At 38.2% G+C, this 23,195-nt stretch overlaps 1 protein-coding gene across 1 annotated transcript in view; it reads right to left on the reverse strand.

The window, feature by feature from the left end:
* Window positions 1–370: 370 nt before the first annotated feature.
* NXPH1 (neurexophilin 1) overlaps window positions 371–23,195 on the reverse strand; it is a 141,121-nt gene continuing 118,296 nt past the window's right edge. Inside the window, exon 2 of the mRNA XM_072851483.1 lies at window positions 371–1,132. Coding sequence (XP_072707584.1) covers window positions 371–1,132 — 762 coding nt within the window. The remainder of the gene's footprint in view (window positions 1,133–23,195) is intronic.

The following is a 23,195-nucleotide window of genomic DNA, read 5'->3' on the forward strand; positions in this document are numbered from 1 at the left end:
GAAACCATTCTCTGTCTAGTTAATCCATTTTGCTTGATGATAGGTTATCCTGAAACCTTAGATATCAGACAATGAAAGCTCTCTTAACAGGAATCTCAACAGATGTGAGCTGAAAAGAGTGTGTGTCTCTGGGTATGTGTATGGTTTTATTTCAAATCTATAGTGATTTACAACTAGATTGATACATGGAGCTGACTGGGCAAAAATTACATTAGATTGTTTTCCACTAACATATTTGCAGCCATTTGACATCAGTAGCAGCAGGTAGACACATTCCAGGCAATAGATGTGGCCTTCCTCCTTGAGGTTACAGCCCTGTCATACGACCTCTTTTATTCCCCAGTCTTCAGTCTCAGACATGTGTTGGTCCTCACCCTGATGGGAAGTAGGGTGTGTCACTGTGGTAGTTGTAATCAGGACACACCTTCTGTACTAGTTTATAATCTGTACTATAAAAGGAAATGTAAATACAGATTACTTTAAAGGGCTTGGAGCAGAGCCATGACACATGGCTCTGGGTCTGCTCCTGATAACAGGTTTTTGAAGGGTCATAGTTGCAGAGTGTGTTCTTGGTAGCCTTGTCAACCTTTTCATACTCGATTCGACAGTTAAAGGACTTGGAATCTTTGGCATCAATCACCGTCTGTTGTGCCAAGTCAAATTCCACTATTTTTGTAGGGGGCACTAGGCTCACAGATACATTCCCTTGACCAGTGGAGTTATGCCTGAAGTAAACACTAAACGTCCCATTGCCATGGTCAACGATTTTCCCCGTTATTAGCAGATTTAGCTTCACAGTCTTGATGTTGGAATGAAAATCGCCCCAGCCAAACATTTTCTTAAATTTCCCAGTCTTGACAATGGGCCGTCTCTTTGCTCTGGGCCGAGGCTCTTGCAGGTCTGTGGAGTTCCTCAGCCAGTCCCAGAGGTCTTGCTCAGAATAAGTTTCTGGGGCATCGTATCGCAGGTCCAAATCTGTATCGTTTTCCTTTCCACGAAAAGTCTGTGACAGCAGTCGGCTGATGGACAAGTCTTTGCTACTTTCTGTCCATATATGCTTTAGTGTGGATTTGGAGCTTCCTGATTTTAGAAGTTCTGTTTTTCCTCCATTTGTTAAATTTGCACAAGTAACCTGAAAAAGAAAGAAGGGAAGAAGAAAGAAAAGATATATTGAGATATGTAATACAAAACCCATCGTTCCCACCCGAGACCAAAATGATCAGATTTCAAAATCATAGGGAATTTTTTTTTTTGAGAAATTAAATTATATCTCTGTACTTAGTAAAACAATAGAAACATCTATTTCCCTCTTCTTTCCAAGTAGTTATTACTTAATTCTCCTTTGCCAGCCTTTTACACTGGCCTTCAGATTTAATACCAGCCATTCACTTTATTCTTCAGCCTGAAAGCTACTTCTGTTATGATGCCTCTAAGTGATGAGTATGTAATGAAGTACTGCAAAAACTAAGGTATGCAGCCATGTCATCCTCCAGTCTGTATGTGGCTTTCACTGGCCATTTCTCATCTGAGAGTGAAGTACTCTTGCTTGACTGTTCTCTCTGCAAAGTGACTGTGTCTTCCACCATCAGTCACATTCATTTATTTTTGCTGCTCCTGGAGCCCACTGTCAGGGTGCTGTCTTGGTGGTGCCAGCCTGACCATGCTCAGAGTCCGTGTCATTATAAATCTAATAATAGTAATATAATTTCCCTACTCCTTTTATGAGTACACAGTGGTCTGTGTTCTTGACTGGGACCTTCAGTCACAACTACAATATAAATAATAGAATAATGAAAATTTTAATGAGTTTTGCGTCGACAGCTGTACATACTGTGTGCTGTACCTCAATTAATGCAAGAGGAGTCACAGTCTTTTCTTATAGTCCCTTACAGATAAGCTACTGATTTGCCTTGTCTGTATCTAGTATGACATGCATTTCTCCTTCCTCACTTCACTTCTTTTTTCACACCTTCCTCCCCAAACCAAAAAGTGATCTGTGCAAGACAGAAAGCCATTTGTGTATTTACAAGAAAAATAGGGTCACCAATTTAAAAGTAGTAATAAAAAAATCCTGCAGAATCACATTTTTAAAAAAGAATGTCTTGCACCAAGTTCCTACAATATCAAAAACTTCAGACATAGATTTTCACAGGATTCAGTGTCAGAGCAATTTGTCTTATTTATATTTTTTCTCTTTGCCTTAATTGTGTGGAAAACAGAGAACAGATGCAGCCTTGCAGCTGTCTAACATGCCGCACTGATAGAGAGCTCTGACGGAGCATAGCAGGGAGGGCTGGAACTGGCAGGGGGCAGCGGGTGGATGGGAAGGGACCGACAACACCCTTAGCCCCATTCCCCCTAAAAATTCGCACCAGACACACTGCCACATTTTGTAACATTTGGACTGCTCTGAAGAGGCCATCAGGCTTCTTATTTCCCTTTTCATGGCTACATAGGAGATTCTGAATATGCCCGGTTTCTTCCTCTGTGTTCTGGCACTGATTTACGTGCTCCTATCGTACTTGCAGTTACATCTTTCTCCTCACTTAAAAATGAATTGAGTGTGTTCCCAACCCAGGAAACCCATTGCAAACCAGCTAGTATTTAAATCACAGCCCAACCCTACTGGTACAACTGGAGGTATATGTCACAGAAGATATCTATCACAGCATGGCCTTTTCATTTCCTAACAATCATGGAATTGAAGCATGCTTTCATTAACTTCAGTACTTTTTCAAGGTCAGTTGAAGGCACATACATAAAATCAGTCTAAATTGTCTTAATACACTGATCACATAGGAGGTATGCCCCCAGCCTTTTACAGTAAACAAATAGGTAAATAAATCTGTCACATCCTACACTATACCTCGGCAGTGCATTTGAGGTTGGTGGGCCGGTAAGGGTAATAGACAAAATATAGGTTTTATTTAGGATTGTGCCAAAGAGATTACTTCCTCCTCTTTTGAATGGAAGGAAGGATTAAAACACAGACTTAGCATTTTGATAGCCAGTTTGTAGCTGCATCTTAGCATCAACACAGTGAGCCAGGAGAGAAGCTGTAATGAAATGCACTGATGGTGCACTGGTTAATGAAGCAGCAATGAAGATGTCACAGGGAGAGAGAAAGAGACTCAGAATATAATTTTGCTGTGGCATATGGGGAAGGAGTGCAAAAGAAGAGAAATGTGGTTAAAAGGAAAAATGTGCCAGTCTAGCATGAATCTGTCAACCTGCTATGAATCTAAGCAGTTAGCTAGCAGAGCTAGTACACCTGCAATCTGTAGGTAGGATACAGATTGCTTACCACTATATTTTTCTTTGCTCACAGCTTGTTTTTCCTTTGTTTTCCCTTCTGCATCCAATGATTTACATTTCATAGGATTACACTACAAGTTCCATGTAACAAGATGTATAAAAACCTTTTAAAGGGAAGCTGGCTTTTTTTCAGGTGTATAGAACTGAACACTGAGGAAAGAAAGCAGGTATTTTCTGAAATAGTTGCTGACTGATTCAATACATGTGGTTTTTTGAAAGCCAGTATATTTCATGGAAAAGGATGATTCAGATTCTATGCATGCTATACTGCTTCATACCTGATCTAACAAATACAATTGATTGTTACTGTCATCGATTTTGTAATACCTGAAAGGCTTCTGGTCATGCAGTTAGCCCCGAGACCTGGGTTTGTGATTTTCAGTGTGGGTAACTGGCTGCATTCATGATTAAAGGCCTGAACCTGCCCTTCCTAGTCAAGTGTGTGTGTAAGCACTAGAAAAAAACAGCCCACAAGGGTTAATAAAAAAGCTCTAGAATTCATTGTTCTTCACTAACATTTTCCAGCCAACTGCTTTTTCATATACTGTTAGTATACTATGTGCTATAGAAAGTAGCTATATGTATCCTCAGAGACTCACACACCCAATAATACAGAGCATTGCTGTGTAATAGAATTTCTGCAAATGCAGCAGTTATTTTCACATGAACTAATCCACAATTTTCTTCCGTCTCTCTTCTTTCCAACCACAAGGCTGCAATAATACAGGAAAGATAATGCAAATCCAAGAGATTTTGCACTTCTTAGTGTGAAAACTGGCTTACTGAAACATAGACCTATTTTAGCAGCACATGAAAAAAGAGCCAATTTAAAATGGCTAATGGAGAGCTAAAACACTGAGCAGACCAAATCCTATGGTGGCTTTTTTGTCCTCTTCTTTGAGTATATTTGCATATAATTCAGAAACTTGCATACTCTACCTTATCAATTAGTTCACTATAACCAGAGTTGCCTTCTTTTCCACAGCCAAGTGCCACTCCTAGACAAAACATTTAAAAGTTTGGCCCACTTGTACTGGGCCTGGCTAGGATAGAGTTCATTTTCTTCAAAGCAGCTCATATGGTGCTGCTGTGGTTTAGATTTTTGACCCAAACCCTCGTAACACACTAATGTTCTAGCTGTTGCTGAACAGTGTTTGCACAGCATCAAGGCCTTCTCTGTTTCTCTCTCGGCCCCTCAAGTGAATAGGTTGGGGGGGTGCACAATAGGTTGGGAGGGGACACATCTGAGCAGATGACCTGAACTAACCAAAGAGATATTCTATACCATGTAACATTGTGCTTAGCAATTAAAAGGAAAAGAGGGGGTTTTAGAGTGGGTTAGCCATCTTTTGCTCAGGAACTGGCTGGGCATCGCTCTACCCATAGGAGGTGGTGAGTGTTGCCTTTGCATCACTTGTTTTGTTTTCTTCTCTCTTCTTCCACTATCCTTCAGTTATTGAACTCTTTTTTTACCTTGACCCCCAAATTTTCTTGCTTTTATTCTTCCTTTCATCTTCCCCTGTCCCACTGGGGAAGGGGAGGAAGTGAGCAAGCAGCTGTGTGGCACTTAGCTGCCCACCGAGGTTAACCCACAACACCACTACAGTGCAATATATCATTGTTGCAAAAGGGCTGAGGAGGGGGATTTCCCCCGTGACTGCAGAGCTAGAAGGGGGTTTGAATGATTATGATGTCAGCAGTGGCCATACAGAACAATAGTAAGGAGCGAAAAGATTTAGAAATGCTTATCCACTGCTACAAATGTCAGTGGAAAAGCACTCAGTAAGCACAGCAGACTGACCTTTTTGTTTTGGTCTTGTACTTTTAATGGAAGGTACAAATTTCCACTACCTAGTAAAGTTTACTGATATCAAAAAGGTACAAAGAGCTGACTACCTGGTAACTCTTTTCCAACGGATAATGCCAAATTGTTATTCCACTTCTGCTGCTTCTAGGATGGAGAAAAGACAGTGGTTTCACTGGGCACAATAGCCCAAAGCGTCATTAAAAAAGACACAGGAATTGATCTGTAATTCAGTTTTTACTCCATCAAAATAGAATACTCCATTCATTCTGTATGCTCCTTTTTGAGGGTGAAGAGTTTTTTTATGATGATGTTTAACATCATTAAAAGTATTTTAATGAATATGTGTGGTTCGTTTAGGATTTCCTAAAGGATAGGCAGTTTATTCGCCTCAGAAATTTTGGAGTTCTCTTTCAAGACACTGAGCCCTGAATGCTTTGTCAGGTCAAACCTGAACATTTGGAGCAGAGAAAACAAAGTTGAAAAGGGATCTCGGGAAGCCATGAAGGCCGCAAGTGGTGATTTAGGCCCTCTTCTCAGTGTAAAATCAACCATAGGTATATTAACATTAATTTAAGACTGATCAATTTGAGATTTAAAAAAATAATCATTCAAAGAGGTACAGAATGCCTCTTGATTTCTCACTCTCTTCCTTTTATTCTAGCCCTATTACAGTTCATTACCTATAATTACAGTATTGGGTTAGAAATTATGTATTTATTCCTCTGAATGTATGACTACTTGAGGGCAAATGAAAATGTAAACAAACAATCTAATACTCAAGGTAGAAAATCTCTCTCTTCAGGTAAATAACTAATCAAAACCAAGATTGGTTTTGCTGGCATAGCACTATAAGAATTTGGCAGCACTGTGTTTGCATATGCTCTGCATACAAGGATTCAGAATTTCCTTTCCTCAGTCAGATAGCTCAGATACAGCATGTGTAGGAGAGTACTAGTGGACACAGCTATAAGCTGGACTATTATTGAGGCAGGACAGCACTCAGAAAATTTTAGCTGGATCCAGTTTCCCCATATTAATCCTGTTTACGTAATGGGTGGAGGAAAATCTGGACCTAGTTTACTATGCTACTTTGATCAATTTTTCATCCTATAACTGTCTACACACTGTACAAAGTTACTGGTGGCATGGAAACATTTTATTCAGTGAATAATGTCCAGACAAGTCAAAGCCAATATTCCACAGAAATTTGACCATAAACAAAGAAACTGAAAATGCAAGTTAATGGAGACATGATTATAACAGGGGGGAGTAAAACACAGAAAACACTTGCGCCTGTTGCAAACCAACACTTCGTAAAGAGAGGACAAACATGAAAAACCACACACGTTAATATTTCACATAAAAAGACCTCTCTGGTTTTAACTTACAAGCCTTTTTGCTACATGGTATGGAAAGAATAGGCATGTGGATTGGTCTATCAAAAAATGCAAACTCAGATAAATCTGACAAATGGAACAGTAAATCCTGATCTACTGTGTCAAATGAGAACACAAAAGTGGCCATGCAGGATTAAACCAAAGACTCATTTAGAAAAATGTCCTGTCTCCAATAGCAGGTATAAGAGATGCCTGGAGGAGAGCAAGAACATGGCAAGCATATGATATTCCCCTAATTTCTTCCCAGCTGTCAAATATTTCTAGTGTCCTCTGCTAGGTATGGTTTCTGTATGTGTTTTCCGTTTCAGTAACTCTCAGTAGACTGCTCTTCTGTGCATTTGTCCACTCTCCCCTGACCCTTTGTAAACTTTTAACCTCCAGAACATCCTTCAGCAATGAGTTCCACAGCTGTGTTCCCTCTTACTGTTTGTTTTGAACCTGCCTCTTGATGCCTTCTTTGGAGAACCGTTCATTCTCCAGATGGAAAATTCAGTCTCTATCCACATTTCCCATGCTACACTTTGCTGCTAAACTTTACGTATTTATTCTACAAATATCAGTGAGTGGAAAATTTGGGGGCTTCTGTCTAGACTACTTCTAGAACAGCAGTACAAACCTCAGCTATATCTATTCCTAGTGGTTAACAAATATTGATCACTTCTACTGCCTTGAGTACCAGCCTCCTGGGTCACACAAATCATTCCTTGCATGGAAGCTATTCCATACCTTTGAATTTCCTTTGTTTCCTTCTCTGAGCCTCCTCAGTTCTACTCTCAGTTATGTCTTTAAGATGAAGAGCCCAGAATGGCACACAATATTCAAGGTGTGGCAGAATCGTGGTCTTTTATGGTGGCAAATGGCCTTCTATTATTTGTTCACTCTTTTTTTCTCTGCTAATTCATAATATTTTAATTTATTTTGATCACTAATGAGCACCAACCTGATGCTTGCATGGAACTCTCATAACCCCAAAATCTCAATCCTATTTATATATGAAGCTGGGATTTATTTTTTCCCCATGTGTCACATTACTACATTTATTACCACAGAATTTCATTCCTTAATTTACTGCCTATTTACTAATTCTGATAAGATCTTTCTGCCATTCCTCACTGTTGGCTCTTATCTTTTCTACTCTGAAATATTTTGTCATCACCAACTTTCTCACCCACCTTTTCCAAGTCATCCACAAATACATTGAACACCAAAGGTCCTTGCACAGAGCCCTGCAGAATTCATGTGGTGACCTCCTTCCATTACTAACCATAGAAAAACAAGAATCTGAAGTTTTCAACAAAATTTTGTAAAGTAATAACTTAGGATCACTCACTTAAGCATAAAAAAAATATATTTTTTGTCGCACAGAAACCATAGAGAAGGTAAAAATTTTTTACTGTCTTTAAGTTAGGAAATTGAACTTAATGTACACTGTTATGGCAATTTTTGTGTAGATCTACCTTAGGATACATAAAGATCAGCTTAATACTATCAACAGTGCTCAGCTCAGCTTTAAATTCTGTATTTTTCTTGTTTTAATCTATGAGCTATTGTGCTTGTTCCAAATGGCCCTTGTTAGGAAGAAAATGTGGCTACTTGAGCTTTTTTCATCATTCACACAACAAAGGTTATGCAAGACCGGAAGCTGATATAAATTCAGTGGATGACAGCTGACATAAATTCAGTGAAATTTAACATCATTGAAATTAGAGTGCCTATATCAGTTGATATCTGTTTGAGATCTGACTAACAGTCAAAGACTAATTAGAAAATTTCTACCCACAGAAAGATGAGGACACTAATAAAACAGTAGAGACACTGCTTTGTTTAGAGACACTATAATTCTTAACAGTTGTTGATCATAAAATATTAAGATATTGCAGTGGGCTGTTCTGCAAAAGAAATGTAACTAGCACAAGTCACAGTTTTACAGTGCTCTTCTACACAATGTAAGTTGCCTGTTAAAAATAAGTCTGAAAACTAGCAAGTCTCAACTTTCAAGAAATGCAAAGGTGATAAAACACCTTCAATGGTTAGTTTTCAATGAGAATACTTAAAAATTACCATGTCAAATTTTGCTTTAGAGTCTCCTCGCCTTTGCATTCATATTGACTGTGGGCTAAGCTGTGACACTGCCATAAGCCCTGTGAATGGTAACAGACTGATGAAAGAAAGTGGTGGCCTGCCGCCACATATTAGGAAAGAGTCAGAACATGGTCTGTGCCAGCCCAGTCCATGATCTAGAGTGGGAATCACTTCACTGATCACCTCACTCACCTGGAATGCAGGTCTTAGGTCTAAACTATTCATCTAGGCTTATTCCATAATCAAGAGAGAGGGAGAAACAGAATGAACTACCTCCTCTGTCTCCATTAGCTATTGATTAACCTCCAAGGATCAATAAATGTTCTTCATCTAGATGCCTAAGGGTAAGAAAGAAAAATCCAACCTATGGTGCAAAGTTTGCCCAGGAGAGAATATCATGGAGAGAACACACAGGCTGCAGGCTGGAAGCAGGACGATGATTGCTCTATCTAAACACTTCCTGAAATGCTCTAGTCATGTTCAAGTCCACTGTTCCCTATACATCTGCAAGCACGCTCAAGCTTGTGCTGTGTTACTCATACAGCAAGGAGTGCAGACTTGCCAGTATTGCTCCTCCTTTCTTTTAGATACGGGAAATTTCCCATATGGAGGTTTTCTTTTGGAAACAGTGTAGCTTTGTACTATACTGTTATCTTTGGGGCTTGATTCAATCATACAAATAATTTTCACGGGTATTTAGAATCTGAAAAGCAGGTCTTCTTGAGCCTGTTTTGTTCACTAGTGTCTAGAAAAAATGTTTAGTAAGCAGGCTTTTAAAAAGTGTTTAGTCATCTAAAGATACAGATAGGCACTTGAAATCAGCCAGACTTAGACTGTAATTATGGAGACATTTCTTCAGGAAGCAGTGCCCTAACTGATACTTTTCTCCTTCTCCTTTTTCTCTGCTTCACTTTGCCAGTGCTGCCCTCTCAGTTGTGGCAGTACAGCTCTTTGTAAGATCCTACGGATTTCTTTTTCCTTCCAGAGTGGCAATCAGTCTCAGAATTAAACATCCAGGCTCCTCTAAGTGCCTGGAGAAAGCTGGGAACTTTGAACCAGGAACCAAAACCACAGATCCACAACAGAAAGCCATGAAAAGCCAGTCCTAAGAAATGTTCCACCCTTTTCCTGGAAATCAGGGGTGAACACACATACTGCTGTCACTTCAAAGAAGGAATCTCATTTTTTTCCTTCAAAAAGGTAGCTCCCAGAGAAAAAGGAAGTGATTGCAATTGACAATTTAAGAGCTTGAGATTAGCAAGTCAAACCAAAAGTCCATCTAGTTCTGTACAATGTATCCAACAATGGCTCAAAGATTATTTTTGTCAAAGAATCCAACATCAGGGAAAGAATATACTACTTCTACCAGAAAATCTTTCCCATCTTCAAACCTTTGCAGATCAAGGACTTCTTAAGCTGGTTTTGTGGCTATGAATTTAATAACCTTCAACAAATATCACTTACAAGAACTTGCCTGTCTCTGAAACTTCCAGCATATGAAACACCCTGCGACCAGTAGTTCCAGCTCTTAACTTCAGACTTTCTGAGGAACTGTCTTCTCCTGTTTGTTTGAACAAGTCACCTCCTAGCTTCATTTGATGCCACCTAAATTCTTGTCCACCAGGCCACAACAAAATCTAGCATAGCAGCAGCATTTTTCCTGTGGGGTTCAGGCAGAAGCTTGGTGCCTGGATGCTCAGGCCAAGCAGAGCTATAAAAGTTTACAGCTGGCATGAGGGGAGCTTCCAGGTCAAAAAAAGGAGGTGTTGTCTGAGTTACAGGTACTTCCAGAACTAGGCAGCTCCAAAAGTGGTAGTCAAGGGGCAGCATAAAACTGTGTTTCTGGAATACATAGGAAATGTATGGACTCTCTCAGCGAAATTTATGGGCCAAATCCTGACCCACCACTAAAGCCAACTGTAAAAATCCTAGAGGAGCAGGATGAACATAGTGTGCTATTATGTAGTTTGTTTTCATTTTCTTGCCTAGTTAAGGCAGAATGGAAGGTGTTTGGTTTGTAAAACATAATTTCTCTTTCAATTTAGAAAACATTGTACTATCCCATATAATAATCTGTGAATTGAAGGACCAAAGGAGTTACAATACGCTGTGAAAATCTTCACATGACAATTTTACTGCCTTCTGCTTTTTGCATTAGAAGTGCAGGAATTCAGCCCAAATATTTCTAATGGTGGAGATGCAAGTGAATTTATAAAGATTTGGGAAAGGATCGAAATATAACTGTATGAAATATCCTATTAACTCTTGCCCTACGTTTTACATTTTTAGAAAGAATTTAAACTAAACTCTTGAAGCCTGCTGCCTATGTTGTCATTAAAGATTTTTTACTTTAGTGGATTATGACTTTTGAAAATTCACCCCATCTCCGTTCACCAGGGGATTAAACTTCCATGGAATAAATTAAAGTGGGTTAAAAATGTCTAGCAGAGTTTTAAGACCCCTGTATTATACCAGTATCACAGAGTGCTGCTAACTTTGAAATGAAAGTCTAGCTAGGTAAATAAATTTTGTCAAGGATCTATTGTTCTTGTTCCACATTCCTATAAGCCTTCTTTTATTAATATTGGCTTGCCATTTTCTGCATACATGTAGAAAGTAATATTAAATAAAATTAGATTTTATATAAAAGGCCACAGAGCAACATTTTAATCAAAATTTGCACTGTAGTTTGCTTTACGTATAACACACTGAAGAAAATGTCCATTTTCATATGGCTAGACATATCTGCTGAAGAAGGTGAAAAAGACTATAATGTGTTTCACACTGGCTAAACAGAGGATATCCCGGTACTATATAATGGATGAAGCCACTGTGCACTATTAACATGCTCTATTAATATTTCTAGATACAGTTTCCAATCATCCACTGGTAATGTAAAAGTTTAATAAAATTTAAATACTCCCACTTTTTACCTGAATATTTTGTTGCTACTGTGTCTTATACCATATTTTTCCAAAGAAAAGCAGTAGAATGTTGATACAGCTGAGTCACTTTCCACATAGATATTCATGGGTGCATTCTAGAAACCTGAGTCTGAACAAAGATGTCTTTTGAGGAGATTTAACTCCCACTAATGTTGGCAGAGTGTACATTTCTGCACAAAGAAATTGTATATCTGTATGAGACACTCATGAAATACAAAAAAGGGCTTGCACAAGTATTGCAAAAGTACAGATTCCTTTCATAAAAATTGCCTGTTGTTCACTATGAGTTATCTATTTATTACAAACAGATTAATACCTCAGGAAAGGCATTTTAAAAGCACAGAGGAAGCCATTCCACAGTTCAATAGGAGTTTGGCATATCCCTGCTAACTTCTATGCCTTCATCTTCACCTTATGCCCTTGCCAGATATGCATACTGACTTCTCAGAAGTATTCTGTGATCACAAAGACAACAAGGTTTTCTTCTCTTTGAATTTCAATGAGAAGCAGCAATATATTCCCTTTCTAACTGTGTGTGTTTAATAGACATTGATCATTCATTCATTTGGTCAATGGATATCAAAATCTGTTAAAATCCATCTCTGAGGAAAAAGGTGCATTTCTTTAATGTTGTTCTGGTAAGGAAGGGGAAGATTAAACAGCTATTCTATTGCAAGAGTACTCAATTAATTTTTATTGATATTTTCTCAGTGGTTTTGTCAAGGTCTGCTAATTCTTACAGGGGTCTGCTCAGCAGTATGCAGCACATGGGCACTGGCTCTGCTGGGCAAGCCAAGTGCTGCACATTGCTTTCCTGGCTATGATGTACACAAACACGTTGCAATGGTCCCAAAGTGCAGGGATGTCAAAGAACTACAGATTGTCCCACTGGAAACTAGGAGACACACATGTTACATATTTACAAGATCCAGACAAAATTTATTCTTGATCCAAATCTGAACAGGACTCTACCATCAGTGTACATTTGCTCAGTCAGGAAGCAGGGACACCAAGTAGCCTCAGAAAAAGTACTACCCCCATTTGTTTACCTAGCTGGTCTTTCTGTGACTCTGGACACAGGTATCACAAGAGACCTATTATGCCTTTAAGAGGAGTACAGTTACAGAGTGCTAGAAGGGGATACCGTACACCAATTTCTCTACATCTTGTAAACTAGTAATATTCATTCAGTATGGTACTTCTTTGCAGTGATTATCCATGAACTTGCACAGACCAGTTTTTAGGTCTATGGTACATTTCTGAGTTGATCCAAACAGACATTGTGAGACAACCTAGCATAGCCAAACAAAACAGAATAGAATACCCAATAGAAAATCAACGTTGTCTGTGCCTGATAGTAGTCTTGTATTTTCTTCCTCCAATAGTATCACACCTAATTAAAAGTTAAAATTAATAGCCAGCAGGATTAATCAAATTCCATATGCAAATATCTGGCTCATGAGAGCCATGGTCCAATTGCTAGTACTATCACTAAGGTCATTAATTTAAATTGAGATGAGTTAAGAGTCCTTTGGGCATTGACACATAAGTTGAAGGAGGTTATTCATTGCTAAGTTTTTCACACTGAAATGAAAAACTTAGAAAGAACATATGTGAACATTGCTTCAGCACACCGATTTCTAGGATAATGAGCAGTGCTGTGAGCTTGTCTGTGGAGGTCCATGAGTCCTCTCCTGTAACATACAGTAGTTCTGATACATTGTTTTAAATTCATATTAAGATGTACTGAAGCAAGTTGAATACAAGATAGTTCAAGGTCTAGTAAACTGACATCTTTGGGATTATTTTATGCCTGCTGATTTCTGCAGAGCACCTTCAAATTACAGAAAGACTTTTCTTTTTTTAACCAAAACTTGAGTATCAGTTTCATAAACCCTTCAGAGACTTTTCCAGTCTTCAGAAAAGGTCCAAACATCTCCAATTAGCAAGAAATATTAACTCAACTTATAAACAGAAATACTGGAGCCCTAGAGCACTGGTTATACTAGTGCAAATACAGTGCATTCTCAGTTTACCATCTCTTCAGCTCACCTCAGAACTAGTTCCAATGTGTTGATCCATAACTGCATTTCTAGGCAGGGTGACTAGAAGGAATGTAGTTTTTAAAGGCAAATTATAATGGAGTGCCCTACACATGGACTTTCTCCAAATGTTGATGGCTGAAATATCTTAAGTTGCATAGTAACAGAATGACTGCAGGGTAATAAAGTAGTGATGGCATTATATTACTTTTCCTACATAGAGAATAAAAACATAAAATTTATTATTCTGACCTTGTATCACAAGGACTTCTCAGGTATGTAAAAAATTCAACTGGCCTATCAAAATAGGCTTAGACTAAAGGGAAACCTGCAAAGCATGGTTTCCAGAAGTTTTTTAAAATTTAAAGAAAACACTGGAGTCCAAAAAATTAGGCTGGAATCCTTACAAGTTTGGGGTTTAGTATTTACTCAATGGCATGTTTTCATATTCTTAAATTATAACAAATTCAGGGTTTAGGGAGAATCAGGCATTATTGGACCCAAATCTGCATGTCAGGAAATGCAATGCTACTGAAAATGGACAGAGAAACAGGAACTTTTCATACCAAGTTCCAGAGAGCCTTCATCTTTTTTGACTGATACTTGGAGTCCATTCTGCTTTGACCTCAGACTGTTCTGAACATCACCACCTTGACCACACTGAATTATTTGGGCCAATTCTATCTGCAGTTCTATTCATACATCTCTTGCATGAACAGGATTTCAATTGAGTGATTCAGACAGGAATTAAGTTCTTTGCCTTTCAGAGAATAAACATTTCTTCAAAGACAGGTCAAGATCACTGTATATTAATATATTCCTATGTCTGCTCAAAAAAGCAAATAACTTTTTTCCATTGTCTCATCCTCTATATCAGTGTGGCAGCACAAAACAGCAGCACAAAACAATTTAACCTTAGCAAGCAAATTTCATTTGTTACCTGCCAAATGCCGATACAAAAGATAACTATGAAAAAGCAATAAAATCCTCATTCTAAGGCAATAGGTAACATGCCTGCACTATAATATACTAGCTAAATAACATTCAATGAACTCGTAAAAGCATTTAATTTAAATATAAATGCTTAGCACTTCCATTTTTCAGGGAGTAAATGACACTTTTGCTTGTGTTTCTTTGAAATGCATTTGCAGAATAGACATCCTTTCAAAACCCACAGTTAGTGTTATATATTATTACTATTAGTGCAATGCTCATGGACCACCCTGTGGTCAGGGTTAAGGTGTACTAGAAACTAAACATACACAGTCACTGCCCTAGAGAGATTTCTCACTGAAACATATTTAGCAAAGACAAAGCTAAAAGAATTAATATTGGTGATGTTCTAACTCAGTTGCAGAGCTGAGTTAGTACAAATCTCTGGACTTTTCTTTCCAATGTCATATCCAGGATGTCCCAAAAAAGGTTGATTCCAATAACTGGTTGAGATACAAAATGCCACTAGCTGTTTTAAAAAGGATGCAGGCTCAAGGAAACAAAGTCAGCTCAGAAGTGAGTTGTGTTACTGAACTCACTAAGTCCATGTCATCAAGAAGCCTGAAACCCACTCACAGAGCACTAAGAGGTCCCAGTTTTCTCCAGGAGCAGGGCCACCTGCCCTCAGTAGTGAGAAATTTTCGACTTGTTCCTCTGATAAAAACGATAGTGAAAACAATCATACAAATATAACCTGTCTTCCAAAATGTGAATCCCTCAATTCCCCCTTTATCCTTCATCTGTCAGTCAACACGTTTTTTAGTCTGTCTACACTTTTTTTTTTTTTTTGAGGAGTTCAAAAAACATGTAGATGTGGCAATTCAGGACATGGTTTAGTAGTCATGGAGGTGTTGGGTTGATGGTTGGACTAGATGATCTTAGAGGTCTTTTCCAACCTTACTGATTCTATGATTCTATGATTTAACAGCAGCTCTGGGTAGCCCAAAAGCTACGAATAACAAGAATATTTTCCATTGTTTTAAATTTACTTAATAAAATTCTAATGATATAATTTTTATAAACTTACTGGAAACCAGTGACATCTTACTCATCTTATTCAAGTTATTAGCTTTTTAGAGTGTTTTCTTTCTTAGTTTGCTGTATACATAACTAAGACAAGGGACTGTAGGGCAGCAAGGAAAGTCTAATTGGTACTTGTTACAAGATCCTTTAAGCATTTTATCCACCCACTGAAATTTTTTATGCTTTCATCTTACGGATTTTGTTGCTAAAATATGGAAGCATTTTCATCTAGTGGAATCCACTAATATACTGGATGAATTAATAGAATAGATTTTCTTCTACTTTCAGAACAGTTTTTCCATGGAGAACAGCATATACACAGATTTGGTCTAAAAGACATCATGTTTACAAGAAAGACATTCTATCACTCACCAGTTGCAGGATAGTATGAGATCACCAAGCTTTGGATTTTACAGTTTTGCTATATCATGGTAGTAACCCTACAAAAATGCCTGAAGCCTAAGCCCCAACCCAAAACCCTAACTCCTTATTCTAAGCCCCTAACATTCAACCTCTCACTTAACCCTAACTCTAACCCCTTTGGTGGCAAGAAGTAGAAGAAGACAGGGGTTGTATGTAAAATGCACATAATTTAGCTAGGATATAATTTCTCTAAAACTACTCATGCATTTTCAAGTATGATCATGTACTTTGACTAATGCAGAATCAGACCCTTTGCCAGCTTCACTGACTACCACTTAACGAATTTTTCAGCAGATCCATGTCAGATTAATCCAGCTGAGGACTGACCACATATATTGAAAAATTATCAAAAAACTGACAGTTTTAAATTGCAGATTCTTCTGCATTCAGAGCACTTAAAATTAGCTTCAACTATATTTGTGGTCCAAAATATAATTTGATATCACTCAGGATGAAAGATTTCCAAATATATCAACAGAACACAAAAAGCTCAGGCAGAGAGACTGCAATTTTCCAGCTTGTCCTTCAGTCTGAAAATGACAGTACTTTTTGTTAAGGGGAATGGCAGTAAGGGCTGCATGGCAGTCTCTGTTCCTGTTCAATTACTGCCCATTCTAATCAGATTGCCAGCAAGGGATCATTAGGAGTTTGGTGTTTATGATGTAAAATATCTACTAGGAATTGGATTTTGATCATCACTTCATTTTACATCTGTTTCCCACTAACCAATGGAACAAAAGCGTGTTAATCACTCTTGACCTTTCCTGGATTTGAAATAGTAACTTAATTGCTAATCCCTACTGAGGGACTCTGAAGTACACTATAGAGCCCCTGAGGCATGCAGCTTGACCCCCTCTGTTCAACATTGGTTTTAACCAACAACATCATCAAGAATATGCTCAGACTTGACAATGTTAATTACAGCTTTGGCTATAGTTTCCAGATGAAGTACAGATTAAACTGTCTAACTAGAAACATTAAAAATATCTACCAAACTCTAGGTGATTCTACATGAATCAAAAAGTGTCTCCAGCCAAGAAGATCTTGCAGCCAAGAAGAACTTGCAGACTCACGCTACTGCACTGTCAGTTTGCTCCTAAGAAATGCCCAACTCCTGGCAATTAGAATTCTTCAGGGGCTGGGCAAAAATCTGTTAGTTTTGGCTTGTTTCAAAATCTTACCCCCAGATGGTAATATAATTCCAAACCAGCTGAGATTCACTTTGTGTTGAATTTCATTGTAAAAACGGATCATACAGCAAAGAGATGAACAAAAGGCTTTCCTCTCCTCAAATTTCAAGCTACAGCATGAAGAGCATTTTCTTTGAGGTTTTTTTCTGAATATGATTAGCTTATTCTAAGTGCCTTATCTCCAGATCTAATCTTTTTCCTTGGTTATTTTCAAATTTCCATTCAATTATATTTCAGGCTCACATTTACTAACTGAGAGAGAAGAAACATAGAGGGAATATGGTCTGCCATGCACTCAGGTCTTATTGCAAAGCTTAAAACTGGAAGAACATGGAGTTCTACCTGCACATTGTCTGCCAGATTAAAATAGCATTAAACTGATATTAATTTCCGTGTAAATGCCAGTGCCTAGTACTGTTGCAGTTTGCCACATAGGTTCCTGCTTCTTACACGTGTATGTCAGTATATGTTGCTTTTTTACAAGATTTAAGATCATATTTGTGACTAAGTCTAGAACCACATTTCTGCTTTAAACCTGTCTGTTAAAGACTTCTCTATATGGGTTACATTTACTTTTCTGTAATATTTAGAGGACATCATCATTGCAAACTGGAATGCAGAGCCTACAGCCCTGAGATTGTACTGATGAATATCTCAGAGAGAAATGGTAGCAAGGTCCCTCAAAGCAGACAAACTGTGTGGAAATGATGCTGCGCAGAAGCTAATTAGACCCACCTATTAGCAGAGCTTATTAACCTGGGCATTGTGCTGAGCTGATGCAGCTCTGTACTTTCTGGTTCAGGAGATAGCTTGCACAGTTCTAGCTCAGAGGTCTGCGCTGTATTTGTCGTACAGTATTGGCAGAGCCCGCATTTCCTTCATTTTTATAGACTGACAAATTTAGATCTTCCAAAAAAAATACAAATCACAGTATTTGTATGTGTTGACTGGAGTGAGTCATTTCCTGCATGAGCTGAGTTCAGAACCAGTGCTTCATGACTCCAGTTGCGTGATGACTTCGGCAGGCACTAGGTAGTTCATACAGAGGGACGCACTGAAAGGTATTTCCCAGTTTGATGGGCTACCAGCTGCTCAGGTTGCACCTCAAGGGACAAAAAGAGAGCACGGGTTTTCTAGTGTACAAATAAAACCAATTTACAGTACGAGTTGACTGCACTTTAGTGGAGTTACTCCAGAACTACACTGGCATGACTGATGTTCTAATCTGCTCCACATGGTTACTGAATACCGCAGTCAATATCAGCTTACTGAAATGGGTAATTAATGTCTGTCAGGACTGCAAACATTTTCCCTTTCCTGCTGTCTCGGTCATACTGGGTCAGGCCTACATAGGTAACAAAAATTATTTTTAAATTCATATTTTGGGCAATTTAAGCCAAGAAAGGAAAAAAACTCTCTCACAAGTCTTGCCCTAAGAGCTCAGCAAAGAGACACATGAAGGTCCCAACAGAAAGCTGACTGAGAAAATGTGTTTTGTGTTATGTTGGAAATATTTCCTTGACTAGAAATTTTCAAACTTTCATATAACAAATCACACACCAATCTCTCTTAAACACTTCAAAGAACCAGCAAAATACAGCAAGAGCCCTGAAAAGACTCAGGACTTTTGAACCATTCCCAGCCCTCCTCCTGTTGCTGCAGCTCCTCCAGGAAGGCAGCTTGCCAGCTTCCACAAACAAATCCCCTGCACGAGGGGACTGAGGTATTGGATGGACTCAGTCAACAGGAACTTGTGGCCAGCATGCCAGGCCACCTGTTCTAGGGGGGATCGAGCCATGGGGAGGGGTTGGATTCAATTTCCTTAGCAATTCTCTTTACACGGCTTCCCAGCATTTATCAAATCTCTGCCACCTGGAGAAACTCTTTGTGTCTAGCAGAGAGAGGGAACAATGGAGCAGAATGCGTGTTTCCCCATCCCCATACCAGATGGACAGTGGAAATCCCTAAGTAACTGCTACAAATCTCACAATGGAAATACACAGTTTTCCTGGGAAGACGAAGGAACTTCTGGCACATTTAAAAAAAAAAAATAAAAAAAAATTCCTCATTCATTTCTGTGAAAATTAATTAAAACTTCAGGGGACTGAAATAGTGAAACAGCTACAGTTACTCCAGGGGGAAGTTTCTATCCATTGTTCTCTCATATTATTTACCACATTAAGGCTCAGGTGTTTGCAGGAACTTAAAACCATTCACCAGCAAACCCTCTTCTTCTTAGTTATTAATATAGTCGAAAGACAATGATCTCAGCCGCATATCACAAATTATGCCACAGTCAAATACATATGAAAACCACTTTTTTCTTTTACTTTGCAACATAGAAAACAATAAATATTTATTTCTGTGTTTGGGGAAATATTTAAATGTTTCATTGCTAGTATTGACCATTTATAAAATGTAACATGAAAAATATTTATTGGCATTAATTTTGTTATACTGTGGGAACACAATATAAAAATAATATCCTCTTCAAATACAGCACTTTTCCTTAAAGATGTCAAAGAACATAGAATAGAATCAAGTCTGTCTACTACATAAGAATTATTATAATCATTAAAAATTACAAATGGCAAAACCAAAGTACTGAAAGTTACACAACTTCCTCAAGGGAATGCAAAATTGCTCTGAATGCCACTTTGACTGCAAAATTGTAGCATCACCAAAAATCAATCCAGAAGAATCAAGGACAGTTACATTGCATTTTTGGTGAGGGTATTAATGCAAATCTCGTCCTAGCAGAAAAGAACAGGCAATAGAATCTGTTTAAGTGGAATCAATTTTAAGCTAATAAATATCTGCTTTGATCAGAAATTCAGGAAATAATTGCAAGATTAAAAATATGAAGTACAAACAACTAATAGCATATTTTGAAAGGAAATGTGTACACTGAAATCCAAATTATGCAATTATTTTTCCCCCAATAAACTACCTGAACTGGGCATAATGAAAAATGAGACAAGACAGACAAGAACACAAAGCTTCCCAGTGCTGGTCCATCATTGGCAAAGTTGCAGAGAGAAATGAAGGTTTATAGTTGGTGTGGACCCGTGTGACACTTCCTGGAGAAGCAAGCTTTTTATTCAGAAAAGGAACAGATGTTTTGGCAGATAACATAGAAAGAATCCTGTCAGAGACTATAAACTAGGCTTGAAGGGAAGAAAAAAAGAGTGTGGAAAAAAATGTGAAGTATAAAACAAAAGAACCAAAATGACATGGATAAAATAGAAATGCAGAAAAAAGACAAGGGCTTTGTTAAAATTGAAAAGAGAAAGTAAATGTGCTAAACTCCTTGTAACTTTGGAAGAAGTTTTAAGGCAAAAAAAAAATGAAACTTATCTCTCTTCCACTGACACAGCTCATTGCAGTGTGAGGCTGGGAGATTAATTTTATAACTGCAGACAGAAATCAAATAAAAGGAAGAGTCAATGCCCTTTTTAAGCATCAGTAGAGAAAGATCACAAGTACACAGCCAATATTAAAATGCAGCCAAGGTTTATGGCCAACATTTAAGTAGATTTGTACTGGAAGAACAAAAAATAACCAACTGTGTAAATGGAGATGGGCATACTACCATCACCTGCCCCTGCACCCAAAAGTTTTCCTCTTTCATTTGTTTGCGATCAAGAAGCTCCTTCTGAACCAAGCAAATGTGTTTAAGAAGATTTTAAACTCAAACTCACCAAGCCAATTTCTGTGAATACCCTCAGTCTTGACAAAGAAGAGTTTTGTCAAGAAATTCTCAGCCTACTCCATTCTGAAATCTACTGTTGCTGGACAACAACATTTAAAAATATCCTCTTTAACTTCCAAGAATAACCTTTTCTGAAAAATGTGAAGGAAGCTGGTATCAGGGTGTGCAAAGCCAGTTAGCCAGGGCTCAGTCCTGCCATCTGCTAAGAGCAAAGTACCAGCTGAAGATACTATGGCACATCTTGGTACAAATATCTAAGTTGCAATGAAATGTGGCCATATGCGAGGTGCACTCCCAGCTGTGTATTTACTCTGATCACACTGATACTTAAACAAGTAGTCATAAAAGATTCAGATACTGTATGTCAGCTGCTCTGTAGTAAGAACCCACACGCCTGTCCTTAGCATGTAGTGAATTCAAGGTAGGTCAAGGTCACTTGTGCATAAACAAAACCAAAAAGTTATCGCAGGGAAAAAGCAAGAGCATAGATTGTTACAGAATATCCAAGATCACACCTTAACTTCCACTGCAATAAGCTTCCTACATCCTAAAATAATACTAGCTGGCTAGCAGGGATGCAGCTTAAGGTACAGTTCCTGAAGATATCTTAAAATCAAAGATTAAATTTAGTGTTTAAATGTTGTCCTGAATAGCTGTTTCTATGAGGAGAGACCCATACAGTAACACTGACAAGAGAAAGAATTAGAAATGTAATATTACAATGAAGGTGTTACACACTTTTGTCTTTTGGATGGTAACCCCTATATCAAGTCATTAAAGAGGTGCCATTTCTTGCATAGCAAGAAATAGAATATGTCTGTAAAAACAAGAAACCATGAGAAAATTTACAGTCAGAGGAATATACAAGGAAGAGCAGCAAAGAAATGAATACAAGGTCCCAGTAAAGCTGACAGGAAGAAATAAGAAAGTTCACCTGGATAGAAAATTGACCGTACAAGCACTTTTTCGGATTCCATATGTATTTCCATCAGTGGCTTCCATTTAAAATGTTCTCAGTCTTCAGTAAAAAACAGATTTTCCTGTCTGATGGACATGAAAGCTCAAATTCACATCTGCAAATTAACTATGTTCTTTCTGCTTCATACATCAACTATTATATGCAACATTATTGCTGGAATTGTTTCTTAGCTTACAATTTGATGATTATGGCACATCAGGGAGAAGAGAATGCACCTTGCTCTGCCACAGCTACATTTTTATTGGCTCCACAGTACTGAATGGGGAAATGTCTTTTTGTCAGCAAACTAAGCAGGTCTGACTTGGAAGATTTAAAGGGTGCGGATCTGTCATCAGTGATCAGTTGATGTTTGCAATGACAATGGGATGGCAAAAAGTATCTGCTTAGTCTAGGAAGCTACTGCAACTATTTAGTAGCAGAAGCAGAAATGTTTATGCCAGAAACATTAAGGGATGGCAAGGTAGCAGACTTTTACCAGCTTTTTCTCTGGGAAGAATGTGCTTCTGCATGAATGGGGAGACCTTTTGCACTCTCACCACCAACCCACCACAGCATTTCCAGCCTGTTATTCATCACTAAGAAACAATATGAAGTAATCTCTCCAGTGGTTCCCACTGACTCTGTAGCTTTCAGGTTTTGTGATATATGATCAGTCCTCCCTGGGAAAGCCCATAGCCTCCCAGTTTAGTCCTTCAAATTCCAGAACCATGAAACAGAAAATGAAGCAAGATCTTTCAGCTTGCTCTCTCACAAATTCTCTGAGGCATCTAGCAAGGTCTTTCCTCCTCCTCCTCCCCCAGAATCCCCAAAAATCTTTGACTCTGAAAACTGGGTTTATGTCTTCTGAGAAACAAATTCTTCACTGGTGAAGTCTGATTAAAAGTAAATCTCCCTTGTTCTGTAAAGAGGAAACAATTGAAATCATTTCTTACTTAATGGAAAAGCCACAAGTCCAAAATGCCAGAGGACAGAGATTGATCAAAAAGACAATGAAGTCTTTCCATTAACTTTGATAGACTTTGGTCTTAAGTCATTAATCAGCACTGTTAAGAACTGTGGGTCTTGTAGAGAGGTTTTGTACTAGAAAACAGAGACAAAAAAATACATAATCTCCAGGGGATTTATTCACAGCCATACCACAGTCTCTAGATTATAATAACCAGTTTTATATTTAAATAGAGCAGGTCAATGACAAATTAAGTAGGGAACTAACAGCATTTTGTTCATCAACAAGTTTTCTGACTGATTGTTGTCCTGAGTCATGGCAAACACGTGTTTTTATTTTCA

This window comes from Ciconia boyciana, chromosome 2 (genome assembly GCF_034638445.1).
Source record: "Ciconia boyciana chromosome 2, ASM3463844v1, whole genome shotgun sequence".
Lineage (NCBI taxonomy): Eukaryota > Metazoa > Chordata > Aves > Ciconiiformes > Ciconiidae > Ciconia > Ciconia boyciana.